General features: G+C 43.7%; 1 protein-coding gene across 2 annotated transcripts in view; it reads right to left on the reverse strand.

Annotated features, from left to right (window-relative positions):
* Nucleotides 1–672: 672 nt before the first annotated feature.
* C8H1orf21 (chromosome 8 C1orf21 homolog) overlaps nucleotides 673–23162 on the reverse strand; it is a 119394-nt gene continuing 96904 nt past the window's right edge. For both annotated transcript variants that reach the window (XM_086753554.1, XM_086753555.1), the window contains exons 4-6: nucleotides 14546–14622; nucleotides 10865–10925; nucleotides 673–1438 (exon numbers count right to left, since the gene is read on the reverse strand). In XM_086753554.1, coding sequence (XP_086609680.1) covers nucleotides 1400–1438; nucleotides 10865–10925; nucleotides 14546–14622 — 177 coding nt within the window. In that variant the 3' untranslated portion in view covers nucleotides 673–1399. The remainder of the gene's footprint in view (nucleotides 1439–10864; nucleotides 10926–14545; nucleotides 14623–23162) is intronic.

Consider the following 23162-nt stretch of genomic DNA (forward strand, 5'->3'; position numbering starts at 1 on the left):
GGAAATCTCTTCAGTCAAGAAACTGCCTAATACTTTAGAGATTTTCAGAAGTCACAGGTGATCTTCAAGGGACTTGAAACCCCTTAAAGGGATCTGATTTTCAGAAGGTTCAGTGAAAACTGGCCAACGTTAAAAGGCTTTGGGCTGAGTGCCTCACTCAAGTGTCAGCCACGTCAGCAGAAGATGCTATTAATGCAATCTCATGGTCCATTCCACGTACATCACACACATCAGAACAATTAAATCTATACAATTCAGAAGCCTGTGTCCTGACGAAGTTTGTCCATGAGATGCAGCACAAAACTGGCCCTCATATGGTGTCAAAGCAGGAAGAAATATCAGCACAAGTAACAGCCTCCTTTGAAATAATAAATACAAAAAGTGTCTTTTTTTTTTTTCCCCCCTTAAGTTTGGTGGTGTTTTTTTGTTTTGTTTTGTTTTGGTTTTTTGTTCCCCCTCATGACAGCATTTGTTAAAAATATAACATCTGCTTTTGAGAAGGTAGTATCCTCTCTGTATACTATGGAAAAATAAACTCTACGAGACACTCAGCAGATACCCCTAGCTGGCACAGAGCTGCTTTAAGAGACTAGATCCACAGACTCATCAACGCCGAGAGCCAGTTTTGCCTTCCTTGTCCTCGGACTCTTAAAACATTGTAAAAGACAAGAATACATAAAAACAGTAAAATGTTTATTTTCTTAGAAAAAAAGAGATTCAAAATGATTGTGATCACACTCCCATTCGTGCTCAGCAAAGCCAATACTGCAAGCTTAGTCCTTGATTAAGATACCTATTAAATGAAACTCTTTTTCATCTTAAAATACAAATTCCTGCTCCTGCATCACTTCCAGTATTTCAGTGATAACATGCTTTTAATGGATAATAGTTTCTGAGCTTCTTCTCAGCAGAGAAACAAGGCCTGCCATGGCAAAAACATCCCATCTCCAAAGCTTGAAATCACCAGCACTAATAAGCACTCCGGCCCGAACGCGGACTGACAGACAGCTTAAGGGTGGTTCTTAGATGCTTGAATGTTCACTTATGGAAGCTTTGTATAACACTACCTCATCTGATAGAAAACAGGCCAGAAGCCTCAATAAAATCAGCAACGTCTTTTGGATTAACTTTAAGGATTTGCTGCGTATCTGGACACAGAAAAAAGTGAGAAGTTGCAACAAGTTTTAACTAGCAGCAACAAAAAGAGTTCCTTACGAGTTCTTAGCAATATTCCTCATCTGTTCATTAAGAAACACTGTAACTGAATGGAGCATATAATGTGGAAATGGTCTTCTTCTGTTATGTAGTGCTGTTTGCTCTAGAAGACTTCCAAAAGGTCTCGACTGGGTTGTCATCTATTTACACAGTAGTTCTCCTGGTGCAAGTGGCAGAATTGGCACTATGTGACATCCTCTTCTTCTGAACAGTAATCACGACCCTGCAAGGAGAAAAGCCAGACAGATTTGTAAGTGACTGCTTTTAGCGAGGAGTAACACAAACCAAGGGAGCACTTACTAATAACACCTATCAGTTCTCTAAACTTGGGAGATTTAAATTCAGAGCTGAGTAGAAACCTGAAAAATAGGAAACAGAGTTTGCACAACTCCTCCAACCATTTCCAGAAGGTCTGCATTAAACCATGACAGCAGACTCTTCCGTCACAGTTAACCTCATAAATTTCATCCCGTGTAGTGATTTCCAGGAGGAGTCCAATGAACTGATTTAGCAAACTATTTTACGTAAAGATACACCTTGGTGGACACAACCCTATACATCTGTTGTGCAAACATAACCTCGGAGGCAAAAGCAACAGAGTGTGTAATCCCATGAGCAACGCAAGGCAGCTGCCGTGAACAAGAATACCTCATCTGATAATCTCAGGGGAAAAAAAACCTGAACAGCAGCCGGTAAGAAGAAGAGACCAACTCAGCAGTGATAAAAGAGGTGAAACTCTACTCACTCAAGGGGTACCCAGTTGCCCCACAAATCAAAATCAGTCACTGGCCTGTCTGGAAAGAGGTGGGGGGAAGAAAAAAGTGAAAAAAGAAAAGGGAGAGATGTTTCCTGATGCAGCAATCAGTTTAACTGGGGTGCACAGCTGCAGCACATGTCAGGAACAAAGGCTCCAAAATGCCTCCGCAGTTAAAACCCCACTGACGATGCTGGGATTGCGAAGCTCGCTTTGCTGGAGGGTCCACACCCAGGAACATGCAGCGCTTTAACAGCTCTCTGCGGCCCAACACTGTTAGTAAAAGGGCTTTCTTAGCATGTTAAAAAAAAACAACCCAAGAGACTAATCAGCCCAAATTCCAATTCAGCAATCAGTGACACAGAAAGAAAAAAAAAAAAACAAAAACATTTTAAAAGTAAAATATTTGATTCAGAAAGAAAGAATGCAGAAATACTTTGCTGTGAAGCCTAAATCCATCGCTTTGGACATTTAGACAAAACCGTGAGACTAAGCTGGTGGTGATGAAGGCTTTGTCCGTCACGCTTCGGAACTGTGAAAGGCACCAGTAGTGACTGACAACTGAGGCTCAGGGCATTTCCAGGAGATTCATTTACCTGGTCCTCCATCCTCCTGCTCAGGAGGGAGCCCCACAGCCCATCATTCCTCACTACGCTTCACACCAGAGGCCATCAGCGCTATTAAACACTCAAAGAGATCCGAAATACTGAGAGTCATCTAGCCTTGTTTCCCTTCCCATTCTTCCTACTGTTCTTCTGCTTCTGGGTTTGTTCTGCAGCAATGAGGTGCACTGCTCCTCAAGAGGATGCCAAAGAACCGCTTAAAAAGCAATGTGCTGAAGAAGTCCTTGCCACAGTGTGGAAATACCACCTCTCCCCCCCGCCTGAAGACCACTGAGAGCCAGACTGCTGCTGCCAGACACTCTATTTCCATCTTCGTGCTGACGGGGATGGAGACACGTTGGTGCCTTGGCAGTGGACTGCAAGGCCCTCAGTTGCCCATGGACAGGGAGCTGCCGCCATCCCAAGCTGCCGGCCAGCCCACTCCTTCCCGTGAGCGCACGTGGGCAGCAGCAGCACAGCCAAAACGGGGAGGAGGGTGAGAACTGCCTGAAATGCCAGAAACACCTCCTACACCTTCCCGCAGCATGACGCAGCGTGCTGCGCTCACTGAACCCGGCACGACTCACAACCTCAACCCGACCAGCTAACTCGGTGTCCAAACTGCGGTTAAGGCCTGATGACAAGATGAAGAGCCCTGCTGCAGCCCGAGGCCGCTGTATTTTTTGCAGGGAAATGCTCCAGAGCTGGGCTCGCCCCGGCGCCGCTTCAGCAGGAGTGGCCCCGCCGACGCACCAGCTGGCAAGAAGAGGGAGGACGTGGCGGGGGAGCGGGGGCACCAAAAAAAGGCTCCCACAGCCGCTCTGCAGCTGGCTGAAGCCTTCACATCCACCGCCCCTCTCTGCCGCAGAGCCGCGCGCAGGAGCACGCTGCGATGCAGGGGAAGGGACGCGTTTGTTACACGCCAAGAATAACGTCGGAGTGAAGGCACGGCAGGCTGGTAGCCTGCTTGCAAAATTAGAAGTTTTGCTTTCACTCGGGGTTTGTAGCAGGTTAAGAGGATGTTGCTTTTCTTTCCTTGGGAGAAGGAAGGGCCACGTCCACCCTCAGTGGTGGGACGTGACACAACCTGCAGGACCATCCTGCTCTGGCAGGTTTAGCTTATTTTGTCAAGGCTGGGAATTGGCTGTGACAACAAACACTCCATTTTGCACGTGCTGTACCTACCCTGGCTTTCCTGCACCCACTGCCCCAGCTACATTGCAAAGACCCACACCAACACGCACCCAGCACTTAATTCCAGCACAAAACCAAAGCACGTGGGGCTCAACCCAGCAAGGTCTGAAGCATCCTGGCCCAGCCCAGCGAGGTTAAGCACACACTAGTCTTTAAGCACAAGGAGCATTTAAGCCCTGGAGCAGCTCATGAGCAGAAAGTTAAGGAGGTCCTTTAGCATCTTCTCGAAGGAGGGCTCATGGTAAGTGAGGCCTTCTTGAGCAAATACAAAACAATGGGTATTTATACTCCAAAAATAGCAGGAGGGGGAGAAACCACGTTACAAGGAAGCAAAAAAAAAAAGTTACAATTCCCCTCCCCTTTTTTTTTTCTGTAGACAAAAGCTTTTGTCTAAAGCTTATTCCCTAATTGAATTTTTATCAGTAATAACAAGGTCAGTGTTCCTCAGGAAGATTAGAGAAAGAATAAAGCTGCCTTCCCCGCTACATCGTAAATCCAACACACAGGGGCTTCTTCTTGGTGCTCCTTGGACAGAAAGGCAGGAGACGTCTCCACCTCCCCGGCAGCAGAGAACGAAGGCTGCTCTGGTCCTGCTATGCATAGTGGCCTCAATCCAGTAAAATACCTTAAAATGTCGATTTTTGACTCCCTGGTTGTTTCAGAGGATGTTTGAGAGATGCTGGAGCAGATGACACCTCGATGGGCTGCACCTGTGATCAGTGAGAGGCCTGCTGTGCTTGAGATGAGGAATCGTCCTGTTGGGGCTTGGCAAAACCTCACTCAAAATGGTGACCTAACAGCTTGTGAAGCTGATAACATCTTCTGAAGAAACCACACTGAAACACCGACCACGTGAAGCGGCAGTCAGGCAATGAGCTCCACAGGGTCAGCAGAGGAGCTCCAATAGTAGCTGAGTGCAGACCGAAGCGACGAGGGAGCAGATGCGTGTCAGGAAGGAAAAGAAGAAAGCAGAGAAGGTGACAACCCCCTCAAATAGAGCAGCATTGTGGATGGAAAACGAGGGTGCAGGATTGCTGGACAAACCCTGTTCCTTACTGCCCAGGGGAGCAGGCTCCCGCATCCAGACGAGTCACTGGCACAGAGCATGCGGCTAATAGCAGGAATGTATGGGCCACCCTTTAACAGCACAGGCTAATAAATAAGTTTTAATGCTGAGAGTGTAAATGAACTATGTTGAGGAAGGGAAGAATGGGAACACGTGCATCAAAGTCCAGGTAATTCCTGAGAAATCCTATATTCTTCCTCTGCAGTTACAAAATCCAGCTTTCATCTTTTGAAGATGTCCATAGAAACACCTTTACACAAGTGTGTGAACTTAAGGTAATTAAAAAAAAAATAAAAAAAAAAAGCCTTACGCTCCTTTCCTGCTGCTTGTACCCACACCAGAAGGGCTCATTTCCCTGCTCTCTCCCCCAGCTGCATAGAGAAAGCGCTACCATCCTGATGCCACTACCAGGGCATGCATTACAGCCAATGGTACCCTTTTAGGAAAAAAAAAAAAAGAAAAAGAAAAAAAAAAACCACAGGAAAAGCCCTTTTCCTCATTGTTGTGGGTGACAGGCCAATAAACAAAACGCCACACTACCCGAATGCAGAAGCCTTCCCGGTTCAATAGCCTTTTGTGTGGCTAGCAGACTTGTCGAGGGAGGGAAGGCAGCTCGGGAGATGCTTCTTCCGCCACGGCTCTGCAGCTTGGCACCAGCATCTTTGCGCGGTGGCCCTGGCGAGAAGAGGAGGAAGAAGAGGCCAGCCGGACCGGGATAGGGAAATGAGCTGCACCAAGCAGCCCTTTCTTCTGCGATGGCTGAAAGAGCTTGCGGGACACAGTGGTTCCTTTCAGAGGAGATGGCCGGCGCTGGGAAACCTTAGCCTGGCTCTGCGCTGGGAACCCTTTTCATCAATCTGGTTTTGTTTACAGCGCTCACAGAAAGGATGGGAAGAAAATGCCGGGAGGCAGCACTAAATAATTGTATACTGTGCTAATTTTTCTCCGTTTCTTATTTTGTTAGTGAAAAATCAATAGAGTCATTAAGACCAATCCACTTTGCTAATGAGTTTTAGCCTAATAATTCGGCCCTTGCATACGTTTTGGTTAGCAACCCCCCTTATTTCTAACAGCACTCTTTAGATACAAGAGACTGCATTGTGTCTTCACCCCCGCGTTTCATGCCCAGTTTTACTAACGAGGGGATGGAGCGAGCTGCCGCTGGGCATCTCTCCCATGGCCCCAACAGCAAACCGGTAGTCTCCAACCCGGCTCCTGGCGACCAGGTGTGCGGACCGGCAGAGAAACCCCTGCCAAGACCAAGTTCTCTCTCGACCTAAAGAGACGTCCTCTGCAGCCGTGGAACCATGATGGCTTGGGCTCAGTGTATCCACCAGCTGCATGAGAGCGCACAGCAAGACATCTTCACACACTACGACAGTTTTTAATCTCATTTTTTTCCATGACCAGGTTTACATTGTGATTGTTTTTTTATACACCACTGTAGCCATGTAGGAAACAGCTTATGATGAGAGGACTGGTGATTAATTCCTCTGGTACGGCTTATCTGGACTGTTTTGGGTCCACAAAGCCAGAGATGCTTCTCTTCTGGAGGTACAATCCCCAGATATAATCCTAGAAATTGCCTGTCAATGTTCAATTACACCTCAGCCTTGGTGTTTTATCCTACAGTGAGACAGCTGCCTCCACACTGTGCCACAGCCCACAGTAATAACAGACACTTAAAGGAGGTAATTCCTGATGATCCGCACACAGGATTCAGAGAAAGCAGTCATTTTTCAGACCATTTTCCGTGATAGCCATTATCAAGTGTTTTTGCTAGCAAGCGCTAAATGAAGTAAATTTTCCACATTCAACACTTTATACATCACAAGCTTTTCATTTTGCCTTTATTTCCTATTTTCATGCAAGCCACGGTGGGACAGGGCCCCCTCAAGGTTGTGGATTTGAGCTTGCGAAGACTGTGCCCACGATTAACTTTCCACGCCGAGCCATCCTGCTCACTTAATGGGATTTCTTCTTATGGGGTAAGGAGTTTGCATGTGGGTTCAAACAAAGTTGAGATGTAGGAAGAAAAAAAAAAAAAAGGCAAAGGCTGGAGAATTTTTCAGAGAGAATTAGTAATTCTTCTGTGTTTCACAGCAACTCTTTGTGAATCCGTATGCAACACCTGACTGAATTAGTCCTTGCGCTATTAGAGAGAGCCCAGGTGACTAATTTATTCATCTGAATGCCAATACAAATGGCCTAATTTTGCTACTGCTTCTCACTGCAGCCAGCAGAAAACACCAGGTGCCACATAGACAAGGATGCTATTAGTGGGACACACTTCTATCTTCTTAATTAGAGACGGTATTTAAAAACCAGATCGATCACACCGTGATAAGTGCGGTGACTCTCCCTGTCCCGGCTGTGGCTGGTGGAGCCCATTTCTCCTCTTCTGGGTATCACACGGCAGATCTGGGATTTATCCAGCGGCTCCTGTGTTTGCTTTAGGAGGGATGTGTCAGTCACTCTCCATTTCCTTCTCGAGTTTCCAAAGTCGTATTTCTGCTTTGATTTCTCAGCTCAAGCAAATCACTTGCACCTCTGATCCACGTCTTTTCTGATTTACTTCAGGGGGGCTCTCCCCTTGAGCTTAATTGCTGCTATTAACCTGCTGCTCATCCTCTGCTAGACTACATTTATACAACTTCAGGCAAGCTCAATTTTTAAAAAATGAGGGCGATGTCTGTTATCTGCCTGTCTCTGCTCTGTTTTCTTCCCAGTCTCTTTGTATGCATGTGCCTTTTTGTCTCCAAAAGCAAAGCCATGACTCAACCCACAGTGCCTTCAGCGAGTATGAAACCCCAAGAGGACTCACTCCAGCTGCTGGCAGAAGTCAGGAGCATTTCTGAGCCACCTCCTGCCACAACTCTCGGGCACTGTGCTACTCACAGGTGACTTGGACTTCCCTTTCCCTCTTCTCTCCTGGTGCGGTGCACATCCAGCCTCGGTGTTGCGCAGGACCTGTGCTCACCCTCTGCCACTGCGCCAGCATCCCTTTGGCTGAAAACAGTCCCATAGCTGCACTGAGATTTGTTCAATCTTTTAATTGCCTGGTTCCTATCTGTCTGGATGCACGTTGATATGCCAGGAAACGCCATCACAAGAAGCGTGGTATGATACATACATACAAAATATACGCCACACAGCTACTCTTTCCTGTGCTGTCGACTGCTTAACTCTACCCAGCTACTCCCAGCCTCCCACCTAACTTTGTATCTCTGCCTTCTCACCACATTTTATTTGTTGTTTGGTTTTTTTGTTGGGTTTTTTTTTTGTTTTTTTAAGCTCAAATTCTGGTGCCTCTGAAATGACTGGGTTGACTCCAGCAGAACCAACATCTAACCCTACATGTGAGGCTGACTTTCACATTCTCAGGCAGTCCCACCTCAGTGCTGAGCCTTTATTTCAGTATTTCCTCCTTCCAGCAAACTACATGAATTCAACCACGATAATCACACACAGCTCCATACATGCAAGCTCAGCTCCAGCTCTCCGAGCAGGGACAGCCACTCACACAAAGACAGGAATATCTGACTCCCTCTGAATGCTTCGCTGTGTTTTGACACCGAATTTTGGCAGACGGAAGCTCCATGCATTGGGGTGACATTCTGGTTTTCACCTTTGTGTGGCATTCGCAGAAGGCAATTCAGCTTCACGTGGGCGGTCAGGTGCATGTGCTGGGTACCGACAGGGGCTAGACTTTTAGAGAAATTCTCCGGACCACGTCATTAAGGCTTTTTTTGATCGCCAGGACTCATAAATACTTCACATTTTCAGTTGCTAAAACAGCAGTCTGTATTCTTTCCATTTCACACTCTGATTGCAGAAATTTTATTTTAGCTGACCTTCCCGTCCATTTAATTGTTTTGCTGGGTCCAAAATGCCTATTTAATTTTCCTCGCTAATTCACAGTGTGTAGGTTAGTTATTGTTACTCACTTGTGTCAGATGATCTAACACCCCTTGGGATTTCAAGACAAGTTGAGGGATGTTTTGATTCTGACTGTAGAGTTTCTGCAGACACAGCCCATGGAGTCAGTGATGGACAGGGTGTCTCCATTACAAATCCAATGCTACTCATGGCCGTGGTTACCATGTGAACACTACAACATGTTCTGGGACCTTGTCAACCACAGGCAACCGCCCCCCTTCTGTAGACTATTTCAGCTGTTACTAGTGAGCTGCTCAGGGATTTCATTCATTTAATTGTTTAACTGCTGTCCTCCATTTCTCTGGAGAAGAGACTCAAAATGCTACTCAGGGATCAAACAAAATCTCTTATTATCCAATCTTTCCAATTTCCAATCTTAATCAAGATTAATTAAAAAACCTCAAACTTCTCTTAGGAAGACACAGGCACAGGAGGCCCCCAGAGAAAGCAAATCCCATGTTCAGCTGCATGTTAACCCCTACCAATCCCATCAACTGTCAGGAGCTTAAAATGCATGGGAGCTGCCTTTCTCTCTTTGACAGATAAAACTGTGTATTTCCTCCAAATAGGCAATCTCCTAATCCAGAAGATAAATCAGTACAAGAGCCCTGGACAACACCTGCAAACACCTGAGAGCATGAACCAAACAGCGAGGAGACACGGTCAACTGCATCTCAGTGTGGCAGCTGGGCAGTGAATGGTATTACTGTCGTCAAACAAATATCAAAAAGAAAAACTAACATCAATTCATAACCAGATACAGCCACGGTCTGGTCTGTAGAGAAAACCGATCTTTGGAAAATCCATTTCACTGGAGATTCTGTGTTTGACATTATGGAATGTGATGATATCAAGGAAAAGCATCTAAATATTTAAAGGGTGAATGCATTTATTCAAAGGAGACCTAGCTATATTATGGATATGTAGAAATTCTACTTTTAAGTGCATGTAGGTTAAGTAAAAAACTTACTACTGTGAAATACTGGTATAGTGTTTCTGTACGAGATTTGGCAATCTACAAACTTCCCCTCACTTCTACTCTTCCCCTTTATTTAACTTTTTGCTTTCATGAAGGTTTTTTTTTTTAGAGTGGTGTAACGAGTTTGTTCCTTGAGATAAATAAGAGATTCACCTGCTGTAGCACTTCCAACACCTAAGACCAGGAGTGTCAGCAAAAACGGCAGAAATTCAGCATCATCCAAGTAAAAATTTTCCTCCCACTCTGCAATCCAACACTACAATTTGGGAGTAAAAATTACTTTATTCCAATTGGGAAAGCAAATATTTAATATCAATTACAAAATAAGATAAACCACTCCAAAATACAAGTGTAAAGAGTATATCAGCTTAAGGTATAAGCAAATGCTGAGATCTAGGCTTGATCCAAATAGCCCGTTTCAATGCTCAAGTCTCAGTTTCCCATCTATCTTGCAGTACAATTATGCACTGCTATCTCACAAAGAACCCAGGATTCTCATTTAAAAGATCTGTGAAACACAAGAAAGCTGCCATCAAGACAATGAGGTATGCAAAGAACTATTCATCCTCTTCTTCAAAACATCTCCAGCGTCATTATTTTACTCAGCAAGCTTCAGGCTCGGCTATCCATACACAGAGCCACATTAGTGGCTCCTTTGGAGCCAGGAGCTATTTTGAAGAGATTCAGCAAGAAATAAGCAGAGTATCCCAGGTACTACCAGTATTAAAATTCCAGTTGTCTCCCACAGAGATTAAATGAAAGATCAAATCTCTAAGGGCATAAAACCACACTTTGCTCTTCTCCTTTATTCGGCAGCCTATGTATACCCTGAATGTTTGCATTGATTTTATTTGCCATTCATCCCAGTCTGGCGGTGCTTCCACAAAACAAAGGTTTCTTTCCAATACCTCCTGCAACCTCTTCAGCTTTCCGGCCTTCTTTACGCTTCAACTAATTCATGAGTGGTAAGGGGTACCTCAGACCAGAGTCCCTTCAAGTACTGGAGAACGTGGAGCACTGCAACAGACAGCGCCTGATTGTCCTCCCCATGGAGCTGGAAAACCTGCATGTCCACCCCCTGAGTGAAAATGTGTGTTTGCTTTATTGTTTATTACCTTTTCAATTTTTTCATCAAGCATTCTGAAGAATTCTTGTTGGCTTTCAGAGATGTGCATGCTGAAAGGCAAAAGAAGAGTATCAGTACCAACAGGATTTGTTCCATTTTAAAATACAGGCACTATGGTCCAGAGTTGCTGAGGGATCCAGCTGTAAGATTTCACTACTATGAAAAATAAATAACTTTATACTTCTGTCTACAATGACAATTTTTTTTCTTTTTTTTTTTTTGTTTGCCCATAGAAAAAATTATTGCATTTGGTTCTGCACATGCATGCTACACTTGGGATGGTACCGTATCCAGAGGAGACTGTTCCCTTTCCAGGTAGATTACAGAAACCTAACAGCCCATGACCTTTCCTTGGGCCAGTCAGAGTCCCCTGTGTTGACACAGAAGGTTTTCCCAAGACTGCCAACCTCACCACCGCACATCAAGATGCCTACAACGTGAGGTCACAGTCTTGCTCTGGAAGATCTGCCTGTCCTGCTACAGCTGGGCTCCATGCTCAACACCCAGGAATGAATCCAAGCCCAGGCTGGTCCTTCCCCTCCCAGACGGGTGGTCCTTACTGCTCTCTGAGTGGACCTGGCAGATTATTTAATTCAATGAATTCTGGAGCACCAAGATGCTGAGGGGTTAGCGATACGATTCTGCATCAGTGAAGAGGGCTGGAGAATATTCTTATTCGTTGTCTGCAAAATGCTGATGGTGGCACAAGATAACAGACCCTTCCCCAAGGGGGATCTAAAAGCTAAAAATACAGGAAGGCTGGACACAAAGGAAAGGATGAGGAGACAAAGATGAGGATGCGCAGCAGACAGTATTTGGGGTGTGTCTGCTTTCTTTATGTTACAGGGTGGTCAGAGCTTCCTTCCTGAATTAACGATATCCCTCTGGGAAGGTGAAGCTGGAGCATCCTCTGGACCCGCAGCAGGGAGGAGCGCCTGGGCCTCGGGGTGGCTGGAGTAAAGCACCAGGGACTCAACGTAGGACAAAAAAAGACGCGAAAAAGGAAGGATGGGAGACTGGTGCCAGTGTTAACGGCAACAACAAATGCTTAGAAGGACACAGAGCTCTTGGATATTTTCTTCTGACACTAAGAGTTGGTCCAGCTTGCTGAATTCCCAGCCCAGACTCCTCTTCCTCAGCATGACCCTTTCAGCTGTAATGAGTTCATACTTTTCCCAAGTGCCCAGCAACACATGGCACTCCCCTACAAAGCCCAGCATTCATACTTCACTTGCTATCAGGAAGAACATATACAATGATATGCTTATGCGGGACATAAATGAAGGCTCAGTTCCGAAGAAAAGGTCTCAGAAGTGGCATTAAAACCTAAAGCTGGTAATTCAGGAGAGGGAACAATTCACCTTTCAGTTGGTGTGAGAGATTTTGTCCCCAGCTGCCTGCCTGTCCCTCAGGTTCCCACCTCCACCTGAAATGGGGAAAAAAATGCTTCTTTGGGGCAGCCGACCCTGTCACCTGCCTGTTCCTGTGTCTTGGAGAGGGGCTTTAGGGCAGTACAGCCCTTTCTCGGTAGGTGAGCACTAGAAACATAGTCTTGCCTTCGCAAGAGCATAGATCCAGTTTCTAATGAAATGAGATTATACTGTAGCAACTCACTGCAACCATAATTCCAAAGGAAACTAAAGGAAAGAGGGGGAAAAAAAGGCATATTGTGTTGTGATATATATGAAAAGTCCCACGGGAGGTCCAAAAGCCCTTGCAGGCTATGATCTTCAGAAAAGTTTGGCTGGGCAGTAAAACTGCCCTACAATTTAGAGATGCAATACACACACACATATACACAAATGTTGACACAGTGTATTTTGAGGATCTGTGTAACATTACAAAATCCTTGGCAGGGCAGGGAACTGACAGAGGACCCAACCTCTCGACCTCTGTCAAAAACCTCCGTAAATCTACTGCTGGTTCCCTATATACACTGGTTTTAGAGTCCAGGGCTTTAGATGTAAAAATCTAAACCCTCCTATAAAGAGGAAGAGCTCTCACAACCTTAATTTCACAGCCAGCATTTTAAAACTCCCTCCATTGTTCATGGAATTGTAATTTGCTATATAGTCCATGTTTTGTTTTGAAATAACATGTGTTCTACAAAAACGATCCTACAAGATGCATCTAACGATTTCTCTATTAACTTCTGCTCTTTTAGCTAAGTAGCCATTTTCCACCCAATGCCATCCCCCATCGCAGTCAGAATTGTCATGGTTTTCAGATGATAAACCTTAAAAAAAATTGTGCATTGATAACAGATATTTGCTGATCAGCAACTCAAATGTGTGTAGCCACTTTATAAACAGAAGTTCAATGATACACTGGGCAAACAGCAGAGGCTTGGGCAAACAACGGATGTTTTACCCAACAACGTAATGTTACATTCTGGAACTCTCTGAGACACTTCCTTATTTTTGCAGGTCTGCGACAGAAACATTCACCTCTGGCAACACGCCATCTAAAGGTCAGTTTTGGTTTCTGCAGGGACTTCTAAAATCAAAAGTTGGTGAAAGAATGGACCCCCGACCCCACACAGTCCCTCTGCCTTGGATGCACCAGAAGAGATGATCCATCAGAAGAAATGTCCCGTTTTTTTTTAGCCCAGGATGAGCAGGGTCCTGTTAGGGCATCTTAAATACCTCTCTGACTCTGCTGGGAAGGACCAAGCCACAAAAACGAAGTACAGTTTTCCTGAAGGGTGATTTCACCTCCACCTCTTTACTGTCAACTTCTTTGCAATTACATCTGAAGCACTCGATTTTTCCTTTTGAAAGGAGGCTGAGTGATACTGTCAGTAGATTAGGAAATTACTGAAGTTTCCAGACTTGAAACCATGCACAACACACTCGGTACAGAGCAAGTTTAAGTTAATAAGTGCCCTGAAGGCACGGCATAAAGAACAGCACTTCTGCTATTCAAAATCCAACAGTAAAGCTTTATCATTTCTTTGTTACGAACCTGAATATATGGCTCCATGTAATCTGTTCTTTTCAACCCAATTAGTGATTAAAATGTAACAGCAATTTAGATAAGAAACAAGTTACTAATTTCAATAACCAGCTCTGTCACAGGAGCTAAATATTTCATGGCATATGTAGCGCTGACTGATCTCAGTCAGAGTACAGAACAGAACTGTGAGCACAGGATGGAGAAACTCTCAGCCACAAAATAACCCTCATTTTAAGAAACAATTTGATTGTTTCACATGGAAGAAGTTTACCATTCCTAATCCCAGGCAGTATAGCCGCTAGCCTAAGCCAAGAGTTAGCAAATACCTCCCTAGGAACTTAACCAATAGCATTCAGGAAATCTAGGGCATATATAAGTTTGTTTATGTGTAAGTTGTATGGAAAGCTGAGAAATAACACAGTATGGTACTTCTATAAGGCACAACAAGATGCATCTCACACATTTTTAAGTCCTGCATCTTAGCCATGCAAAGGAGAGGACACTGCAGGGATGCCTGCAGAAGCACCGCCCGGCTGTGTTGCTGCTATCAGGACACAGGTGATCTTACCTATTTTATTTAAACTGAGCATAGTATTAGGGCTGCTGGAACCACCAACTGGCTTTCTCCAGGCAATAATTGGCAATTTCACAGATACTGCTTAATCCTGTTTATTTGTATTACGATTCAAAAAAAAAAAAAAAATATTGAACTTACTTTGCTCTGGGTTGATGTACTAATCCTGGGATCTCTTTATTAGATTTAAGTCTTACGTTTGAACTGGCACTTTTTTCCTGAAACACACAAAAAACACACAACAGAGATACCATCAGTATCTGAAGCACACACAGTGCGACAGGCATTTGTCATCACAGTGTCACACCGTGCTGGGTTCAAGCTCTTCTACCTGTACAACTGAATGAGAAAAGCTCATAAAAAAAATGAAATTAAAGGCAACACAATTGATGCAATGATCCCGAGTGGGCAATATTTAAATGTCACGGTCTCAGTGGCCAGGAAGATTGCCACGGCATCACCAGGCAAAATCCAGCTGGGATGTGTAGCAATGAAACACCGCACTGGCTAATAACTCTCTAGCAGTCCATGGAAAACAAGGTGTGCAGCTATGGCTGGGCTCCTCACAGAGTTGCACTGATGATAACGCTAATTGGCACCTTTAACAGAGCAAGGCAGAGCACTGAAAAGGCAGAGCCCTAGAGTCACCCCAGACCTGTAAGTTTGCTCAGAACAGAGGTGAGAAACATTAGCATCACACCATGTGGGAGAAAGCATACATTAAACATGACAGTGAGAAGAGCAGAGCAGAGCAGAGCAGCAATGGCAGACTTGACCTGCTCAGCCAGAAAACTGGACACGAAGGGCCCAAGGAAGTAAATTAGATTATGTTTACAGAGAAGAACACGACCACATCCTCCGCAGAGCCATTTAAAACACCTTTAAAAAAGGGATGAGGAGGGAAAAGTGTTTCGTTGTGAGCCACTGTTTCAAGATGACATCTTGTCCTCATGCCAAAAGCTTCTGTAAACCAAAGCTTAGAGCATGCACATATCTATTGTCTACAAAAACCTGGAGAAGGATATGGCCTCTTCTGGATCTTCCTGGCACTGCATGTTAGGGAAAGCTGCTGGTGCAGATGGGAGAGAGCTCAGCCAAATCTTACAACCCACCTGCGCCACAAATCCATCTGAATTTCCTAGGCACACCATGCCCATGGCAATTTAAGAAATGTAAACCCAAGCAGTTGTCTAACAGTTAATATTTTAATGCATAATTCTACAAGGGCTGTAAACCTCAACTGCCACAGCATATTTAACGCTGTTTAATGCGTATTTTCTAATCTTCCTAAACAGAAAACGGTGTCTTGTATGAAAATAACAGAGAGAGAGAAACAAGCCTTTCTTCCAAGTCTTAACTAACGTTACACCCCACCAGCCACTGCCTGCCCATGGTCCCATGATGTCATGTCAAAGCAGCAGAACAGAAGACGAAACCACTTGCTTTCAAAGCGTCTTCTAATTTTATCAGTGTTAACTGGGGATGACCACATATGCGCAACGCTGCCTGTGCGGTGAACATGCACGTACACAGTCACACAACTCACATGAGTTGATCTATTACTCGTACAACTGTCAAATAAACTCATACAACTGTTAAGCAAAACAAAAGGGAGCGATAGGTCTCACGGAGAAGACAGCAAAACCAGAAATTAGCTAAATGCCAACCTCATGCAACCAAGTGAGCCTTTATCCTCAAGTCTGTTCCAGCAGTTTATTTGCCACAACACAGAGACAGAAACTGGGAATGGTCTGCTCTGCACATCTGGTCGCAGGGTAGGCATGTTCTGAAGCCGTAACATCTCCTGTCCACCTACTGCAACACAAGGTGAATCCTGTGCTATCTTCTGTCTCTGGACATCGCCACCCTGGAGGTACAGACCCTTCCCCACCAAAAAACTGCTGCAAATCTGTTGCCTCAATTAAAAGGGAGGGGAAGCTCTGATTCATAGGTCCTGCATCGAGAGCTGTGATAAATCACAGTGGTGCAAACCCGACTTTCCACACCTCCACTTGTGGTTCGGCATCAGTGCAGGTCTATCAGTAGCTGGAATCAGCACAAACTCAGCCTAAAGAAACGTCTATCACTTAGGAACAAACTGAAAGACACAAAGAAAATACAGATTGCCTTCTCTCCGTGGGTCCAGAGCAATATTCAGAATATTAACTGACTCACATAGGAAGATAACAAAAGAAAATAAAATTTCAGTTTATTTGACTTCAAGATCCCAAAATTTACTCTTTCCCTCCTGTTGCTCCTGATAATTAACACACCTCAGCTACCTATTACTTACAATTCTTCTATTTAATCACAATATGCCACCTTTGCCATCTGTTACTCAGCAGGAATGAACAGAAAAAGACGAGTTAAGAGAAAAATAAAACCCAAACAGGTCTTGAATTGGCTTGTTGATTTGTTTATAGCTATTACTTACAGCACTGGTATTTCATTACATTGATCGAAATATCGGCGTTGATAAAAATAGATATTCAAAAAGAATTCTTCCAAATACAAACAAAGCAAGTATTTTTCCCATCGCTTCGAAGACAAACGCTCTAATGTTGTCAGACTGCTCTTCCAGGCTGACTTGACTTTGGTTGAAGGGTCACTTCTGTCAGTTTAACCTCATTTCCTCCCTTGTTTAACATCAAATAAGTTACCGTGCATCAGCAGAGCCGCAACTCTGAGTCCTAATCTGTTGCACACAAAAATTAAGATGCAAAAGTTTCTTTTAAATTTAGCTCTGCTTCTAAGGGTTATTTAAAGGAGATACACTAAACGATGTCTCACACCACAAGCTTAAAAGCAAACCCCCCAGGACGCCGTACTCCAGCTAGTCTACAGTAAAAAGGCAAATAGTGGACATTTTACTCCCCATTATTTAGCAATTAATCATTATCAAAGTAAAGCTGCCATCCAGTCAAGGTGATTTCATTTGATAGATTTGTTAATTCCTGTTAATTCCTCCATAAAGGATGCGCTGTATCAGAATTTCGGGGCATTAACAGATGGCGGTGACTCTGCTGCCAGATGCTATTAACACAGCACCAGCCACTTGTGCCATTATAATTAACTATCTGTCAACATTTCCCTTGATGCTTCCTCTCTTACAAACCCATTTCTAGAGACACGTGAGCTTCGTTTGAAGTATTTTGATTTTCTTCGTAAGACTGCCACAGATGGACCCAGGTTAAGTTGCTAATAGTTGTTCTTCTCAACTCTCTTCATGCTCACGGCTCGCTAGAGAAGGGCTGACTTTTAAGAGATGCTTCCTTAAGTGCTAACATATTTTATGAAGAGACCACACATTATTTTATGCATTTTTTTAAATCTATTAAATTGGCCAGGAAAAAATAAATTACAGATTATGGCAACAAATCTACCACTTATTCTAATGGGTAATTTTCATTAATTTACAGTCACATTTTGGTCTTTAATTGTTTTTCCTCTAAAGTTACAATAATTACACAAATACACAACCAAATGGGGAAAAAACCCCACAAACCAGTAAAACATAAAATGAGATCCTTAGCTTCAAGGCTATTTTTTGTTTAATTTGGAAAAGGCTGAAGTATCCAACTTGCAACTGTATCTTGGAGCCACCGATGCTGGATGCTGGTGGCGCATTTCCCCAAATCGCTATCATTTTAAAGATTCATTTGTCTCTGCAGATTTGCTACTAAAATACACTGAAGCTGACAGAAACATCAAGGGTCTCTCCAGAGACCACATTTTACTCAATATTGGTAGTTTACAGCTATTCAGATATTTATAAAATAATATTCCTGATTTATAGCAAGATAACACTTTTCTTCAAAGGAGTCCACAGCACCTTTCAAACTGCTTTCTGGAGCCATGTGATTCACCATTAAAATCATTCGGGGAAAAACTGAAGCATTTATTTTCTTTTCATACCATAAACTACTCTTTCAAATAATCATATTTGAAAAGAAGGAAACCAAATGCATCAGTTAGGAATGGCATGAAAGATGAGATGTAAAACGTCAATATGCCAGCCCAGCACTTTTTCCTTCCCTCGGTTCTGAGGACCAGCCTCGGGTAATAATATTTCACACGGACTGTCTTGATGCATCAGGCTGAACAAGGCAGAAGTACCAACCTAGGAGGTTTTACTTGAGTTTCCTTGCTTTACACATGCACGAGCATTTATTTTTTGTACAATCGTTTGGCAGGAAAAGAGCCTCTTTCCTCTTTAGCTACCTGGAAGCAAAACCACCTGAAAATGTTACTCAGGATAACTTTATAACGCAGGGGCAAATACAGCACTGAAAAATCTCAGATGCTGGTCAAAGAAAATTATTCTTGGATCCAATTTCATGAGAGGAATCACTTTATCCCTGCCACACTGTGTATATGCATACACACTGTTCTGCCCAGAAAGGGGACCAGGGCACAGTCAGTGATGAGGCAGGACACGGTGAACAGCGCTAACATGGAGTCCATCCTCCTTCTCCTCTCAGGATCCTACGCATGGCATGAGAGATGATGAAAATCATGGACTCATCTGATGATGGAGGTGGGTGCCTGTGTGGGCTGAGCTTTGGAAACCAGGCTGGAGAGGAGCTTGGTTTGCAAAAACTGAGCACTGGACAGTGTGCTCCAGATGCACATCAGCTTCAAAATACACTCCGGACCCTAAAACTGGGGCTTAGTAATGAATTTAACCTTCATGGCACACATGCAAAGGGAGACAAAAAAACAGATGCTTATGGTGAGAAAACATCTAAGAAAGACGTTATCATCACAGTCATCAGAACAACCTTCTACCTTTCCAAAATAAGTCTTTTTTAAAAGCAACCTTCTATCAGCAATGGTCATAAGAAAAACCCAACAATGGAACAAACTCCTCTGATCTCTCCAACACACCTCCTAGGCGGTTGCGACTCTGGATGCAGTCATATAGACTCCTGAAAACACAACTGCGACACAAGTCAAGGGGTGCTGGCATCACTCCATTATTGATGCCTGTCTTGCTCCAGGCTCCTAGAAAACATTGTTTGCAATCTACCACAGGAGCTCAGCTTTAAGGAGCAGCTTGCAACTGAGGCATCTGAGGCAACAACAATGTTCAGCCTGTCCATTTGACCAAGTGCTGCTGTCCTGCTGCCTAGAGCACCTTGGTCTTCAGAATGAGGACTTGAAAACATAGCTGTTATTTGTGGATTTCCACGAAGCTTGAGGTCGTATTTCATAATAAAATCTTAGTCTTAAGTGGACTTTTTTAATAAATATTATTGCTGTATCAGGCCAAACTTTCCTCAAGGAAGCAGGAAGGATTTGCTCGTGATGCCTTACCCCTATAAATATCTCCATTCTTGCTGTCTGGACTCAGACCTGGGCAGCCAGCTCTAGGTGGCACTGCTTGAGCAGGGGAGTTGGACCAGATGACTGCCAGAGTTCCCTTCCAACCTCAATCAGTCTGTGGTGCTGTGATAAAGTATCTTTCTTAAGAAATCAGACGCAACAAAATTATTTTTTAATAGGTTTTTTTAGTTTTATCCCCAAGTAACAGAGAGAGAGAGACTGAATCCTGAACACCCCAGGCCCAAATTGCGGCCATTCAGGTATGCAAAAGGGAATGCAGAAGTAGACACACTGCCTGGCATTTATTTTGGGAAAAAAAAAAAAAAAAAAAAAAAAATCAGATTCTGCAAACCCAGCCAGCATCACACAGAGACTCTGCACCGATGCTGGGAGTAGAACCCACATTTGGCAGAGAAAAATCCTGTGCTTTCATCAGAGGTTCATGGTTTCCTCAAATTTGTTCCAGAGAGCAGGCTTCATCCTGAAAAGAGCTGCTTAACAGAGCTCCTCCTTTCCAGTTATTACTGGGAAATTTCGCTGTAGCAACTCCAGCTCCTCAAATGCAATATGGAAAAGCAGGATTTGGAAAGCACACACACACACAAAATTACTCAAAATGAAATAAAAACAGGTAAAAAAAAAGGAAAGTGTAAATCCTAAGCAGCCTTCTACAGCCCAGCAGAAAGGCAACCATATGCTGCAATCTGGGAAATTACATAATATTGCTTTCAGTGTTTATTTACCAGACACGCATGCATGCATACACCTATGCACCTTGCTAAGCCAGACCCGGCTTAAAGACAACAAGAGTCTTTGAATGCAAGGTGGCTTTCGGCCAGGCCTTCAAAATATGAAAGAGAAATGCTTGTTGTGCCTGTACAAAATAAATAAAACCTACAGTGAGATCCTTCACCAGCCTCGGATCATCCACTAAAGAATCCAACACAGAAATTCAGGGTGAGTGTGAAGAACAAAAGGATGCTACGGAAGAGTATGGATTACAAGGAGCTGGGTGAATCATGGAGACCAAGAAAAAAAGGAAGGAAAAAAAAAAAGAAAAAGAAAAAAGAGAAGAGAGACTAGCGGAGAACATGCTACAAAGTCTGAGAGCAGTTTAAACTGAGCCTAATTTAACCTTCCAAGGGAGGACGCAAACACCCTCCTCGCAGAGCACGGCACTGGCTGGAGGCATGGCCACCAAAACTTGCTCTCTTTGCAGGTTTGGCCCCATTTCAGTTCCTGCCCCACTGGCTCTTCAATACTGAGCTCCCTCTCCCGGGACATCTCATCGGAGGTTACTTGCTTTCTGTTCAGGTTGTCACCTGGCCTGCTTATTTTTTTTTTTCTTGGATCAGCTGTTTGCATATTTGGCTGAAACTGGTGCAGTAACCCATTTGTAGTTGCTTTTAAAAATGCCTTTGAGATGTAAAAAACTGGGGGGGAGGGCGGATTACTAGATTACATCTAACATGCCCTTTACACTCAACTCAAGCTGCAGGATCTCAAAAAATCTCAAAAATCCGAAAGAACTGTAAAGTTGGGAAAAAAAAAAAGAAGGAAAAAAAAAGGGAAGAGGAAGGAAAAAGCTCCCTCTGGAGAGAGCTGCAGGACTTCTCCTGCAGTATCTAAATATAGTTCACCCTCAGCGAAAGTTACTGGTCTTTAAGCTTTGACAGAAGACGTCATTAAAGAGCAAGGGAAAAAAAAATGAAGGGCAATTCTCACCACGAAAGGATTTTCAAAGGGAATTAATGTTTACTACATCTAATATCTACAAATTCTTTTAACATCTCCATCAGCTTTCCAACTCCTTCTCCCTCCCAGTCAATATTGGAAAGTCTGGATGAACTGGTTATGAACTGAAATGTAGACATGGGAGCATCTGGCATGAAGAGGGGAAATTAAGGTAAACAGATGAGATTACAAACGGGTATGATCAATAAATCCTGCAGGGAAACTCTTACCTGCACCTTGCCATCCTATTTCCTTTCACAACTCTCCAGCTGTATCACCCCACATGTATGAATCCTCTCCTTTCTATATAGCTTGAGACACCAAGATCCAGAAAAACAAACATTGCTATTTCAAAGGTCTTTGCTCCAGATAGAATGCTAAACTTCAAGGTGTCCCCTACAGAAAATGAGAAGTGGGTTCACTTGAAAAACCCCTCCATTCTGAAATGTGAGGCTCAAATCACCCCGAACATCAGTGTTTTCTGGTTCCTTCAGCCTGCATGGGACTCTGAAAGGTCAGCCAGGATAAGAAAATTAACATCGCAGACACAAATAAAGCCAAAACACCTGTATCCATAGCGCTGCATGAAGTTGCGTCTCAAACAGGAAATTATCTTGCTCTTACTAATCCATGTAATAAAACATTGCGTTTCACAGAGAACAGGAACACCAGCAGGAAGCAGAGGAAGGCATACGTCTCCAAGATTTTCAGCAGGGAGCAATTTGCCAAATGAAGCTGAGGAACATCCCCTCTACGAACAACTTTGCAAGAGGCCGAAAACCGCCCCTCACAGTTATACACACCAGAAATTAAGGTGACATGGCATTGCTTCTGGGCACGAAGTTGCCGACATTGAAAGATATCCAGAAACACTGCAAATAAAATGCTACGGGCAGAAAGGAGACCTGCTCTCCAACTCTCATTAATATACCAGATCTTTAACGGCTTTGGTACATCAGAGTGGTTGAAAGTTTTATCTAGCAAATAAAAAATAGATGGATAAAAGTTAAAAACCGCACTACTGATAATTTACAAGACTAGACCGACCTTTGAGGAAACTTCAGAGGTTTTAGGGTACTTCGCAACAAAAAGCACAACTAACCTTGCGCTTCTGCGGGTATGTTGCTCTTCTGGATTGTACAGCCATCCTGGATAACAGAACCTGGCTCAAAAATTAACTTTCTGCTTATTAAGCCTGTGTCGTCAATTATGCTCTCTCTCACTAAACAAGCTTTTACACAACGATAGTTATTTATAGCAGATGTATATATTACTCATGCTCTCAATTTCCACGTTTCTCCTGAAGGTAGTTTTCCACCAAGTCTAATAACATGGAAAGAGCTGGCATTAAGTATGAAACAACAGTACTGCGTGAAATCTGTAAAACATTTATAGCCTGGAATAAACGGCGTCGACAGCCTTGAGAGTAACTCGGTGCATGACGCAGCCCGTCTGCAGCAGGGCAAGTGGCCATTAGTTTTTGCTTCAAGAAGGCACTTCGCTGGAATGGCAAGCAGGTTACTGCTACTACAGTTTTTGCAGTTTTCTATTGGAATGGTTTTGAAGAGTTTTATGCCCCTCAAACATATACGAGAGAACATATCTAGAGAACCAGACATGCCCTGTTTCGTGGCTTTTTAAATAGCCGGGCCTAAAATTTCAGCAATTTTTTGGAATGTTGGTTTTCTAAAGGAAAAAA

The sequence above is a fragment of the Chlamydotis macqueenii genome, chromosome 8, assembly GCF_036417535.1.
Source record: "Chlamydotis macqueenii isolate bChlMac1 chromosome 8, bChlMac1.mat, whole genome shotgun sequence".
NCBI lineage: Eukaryota > Metazoa > Chordata > Aves > Otidiformes > Otididae > Chlamydotis > Chlamydotis macqueenii.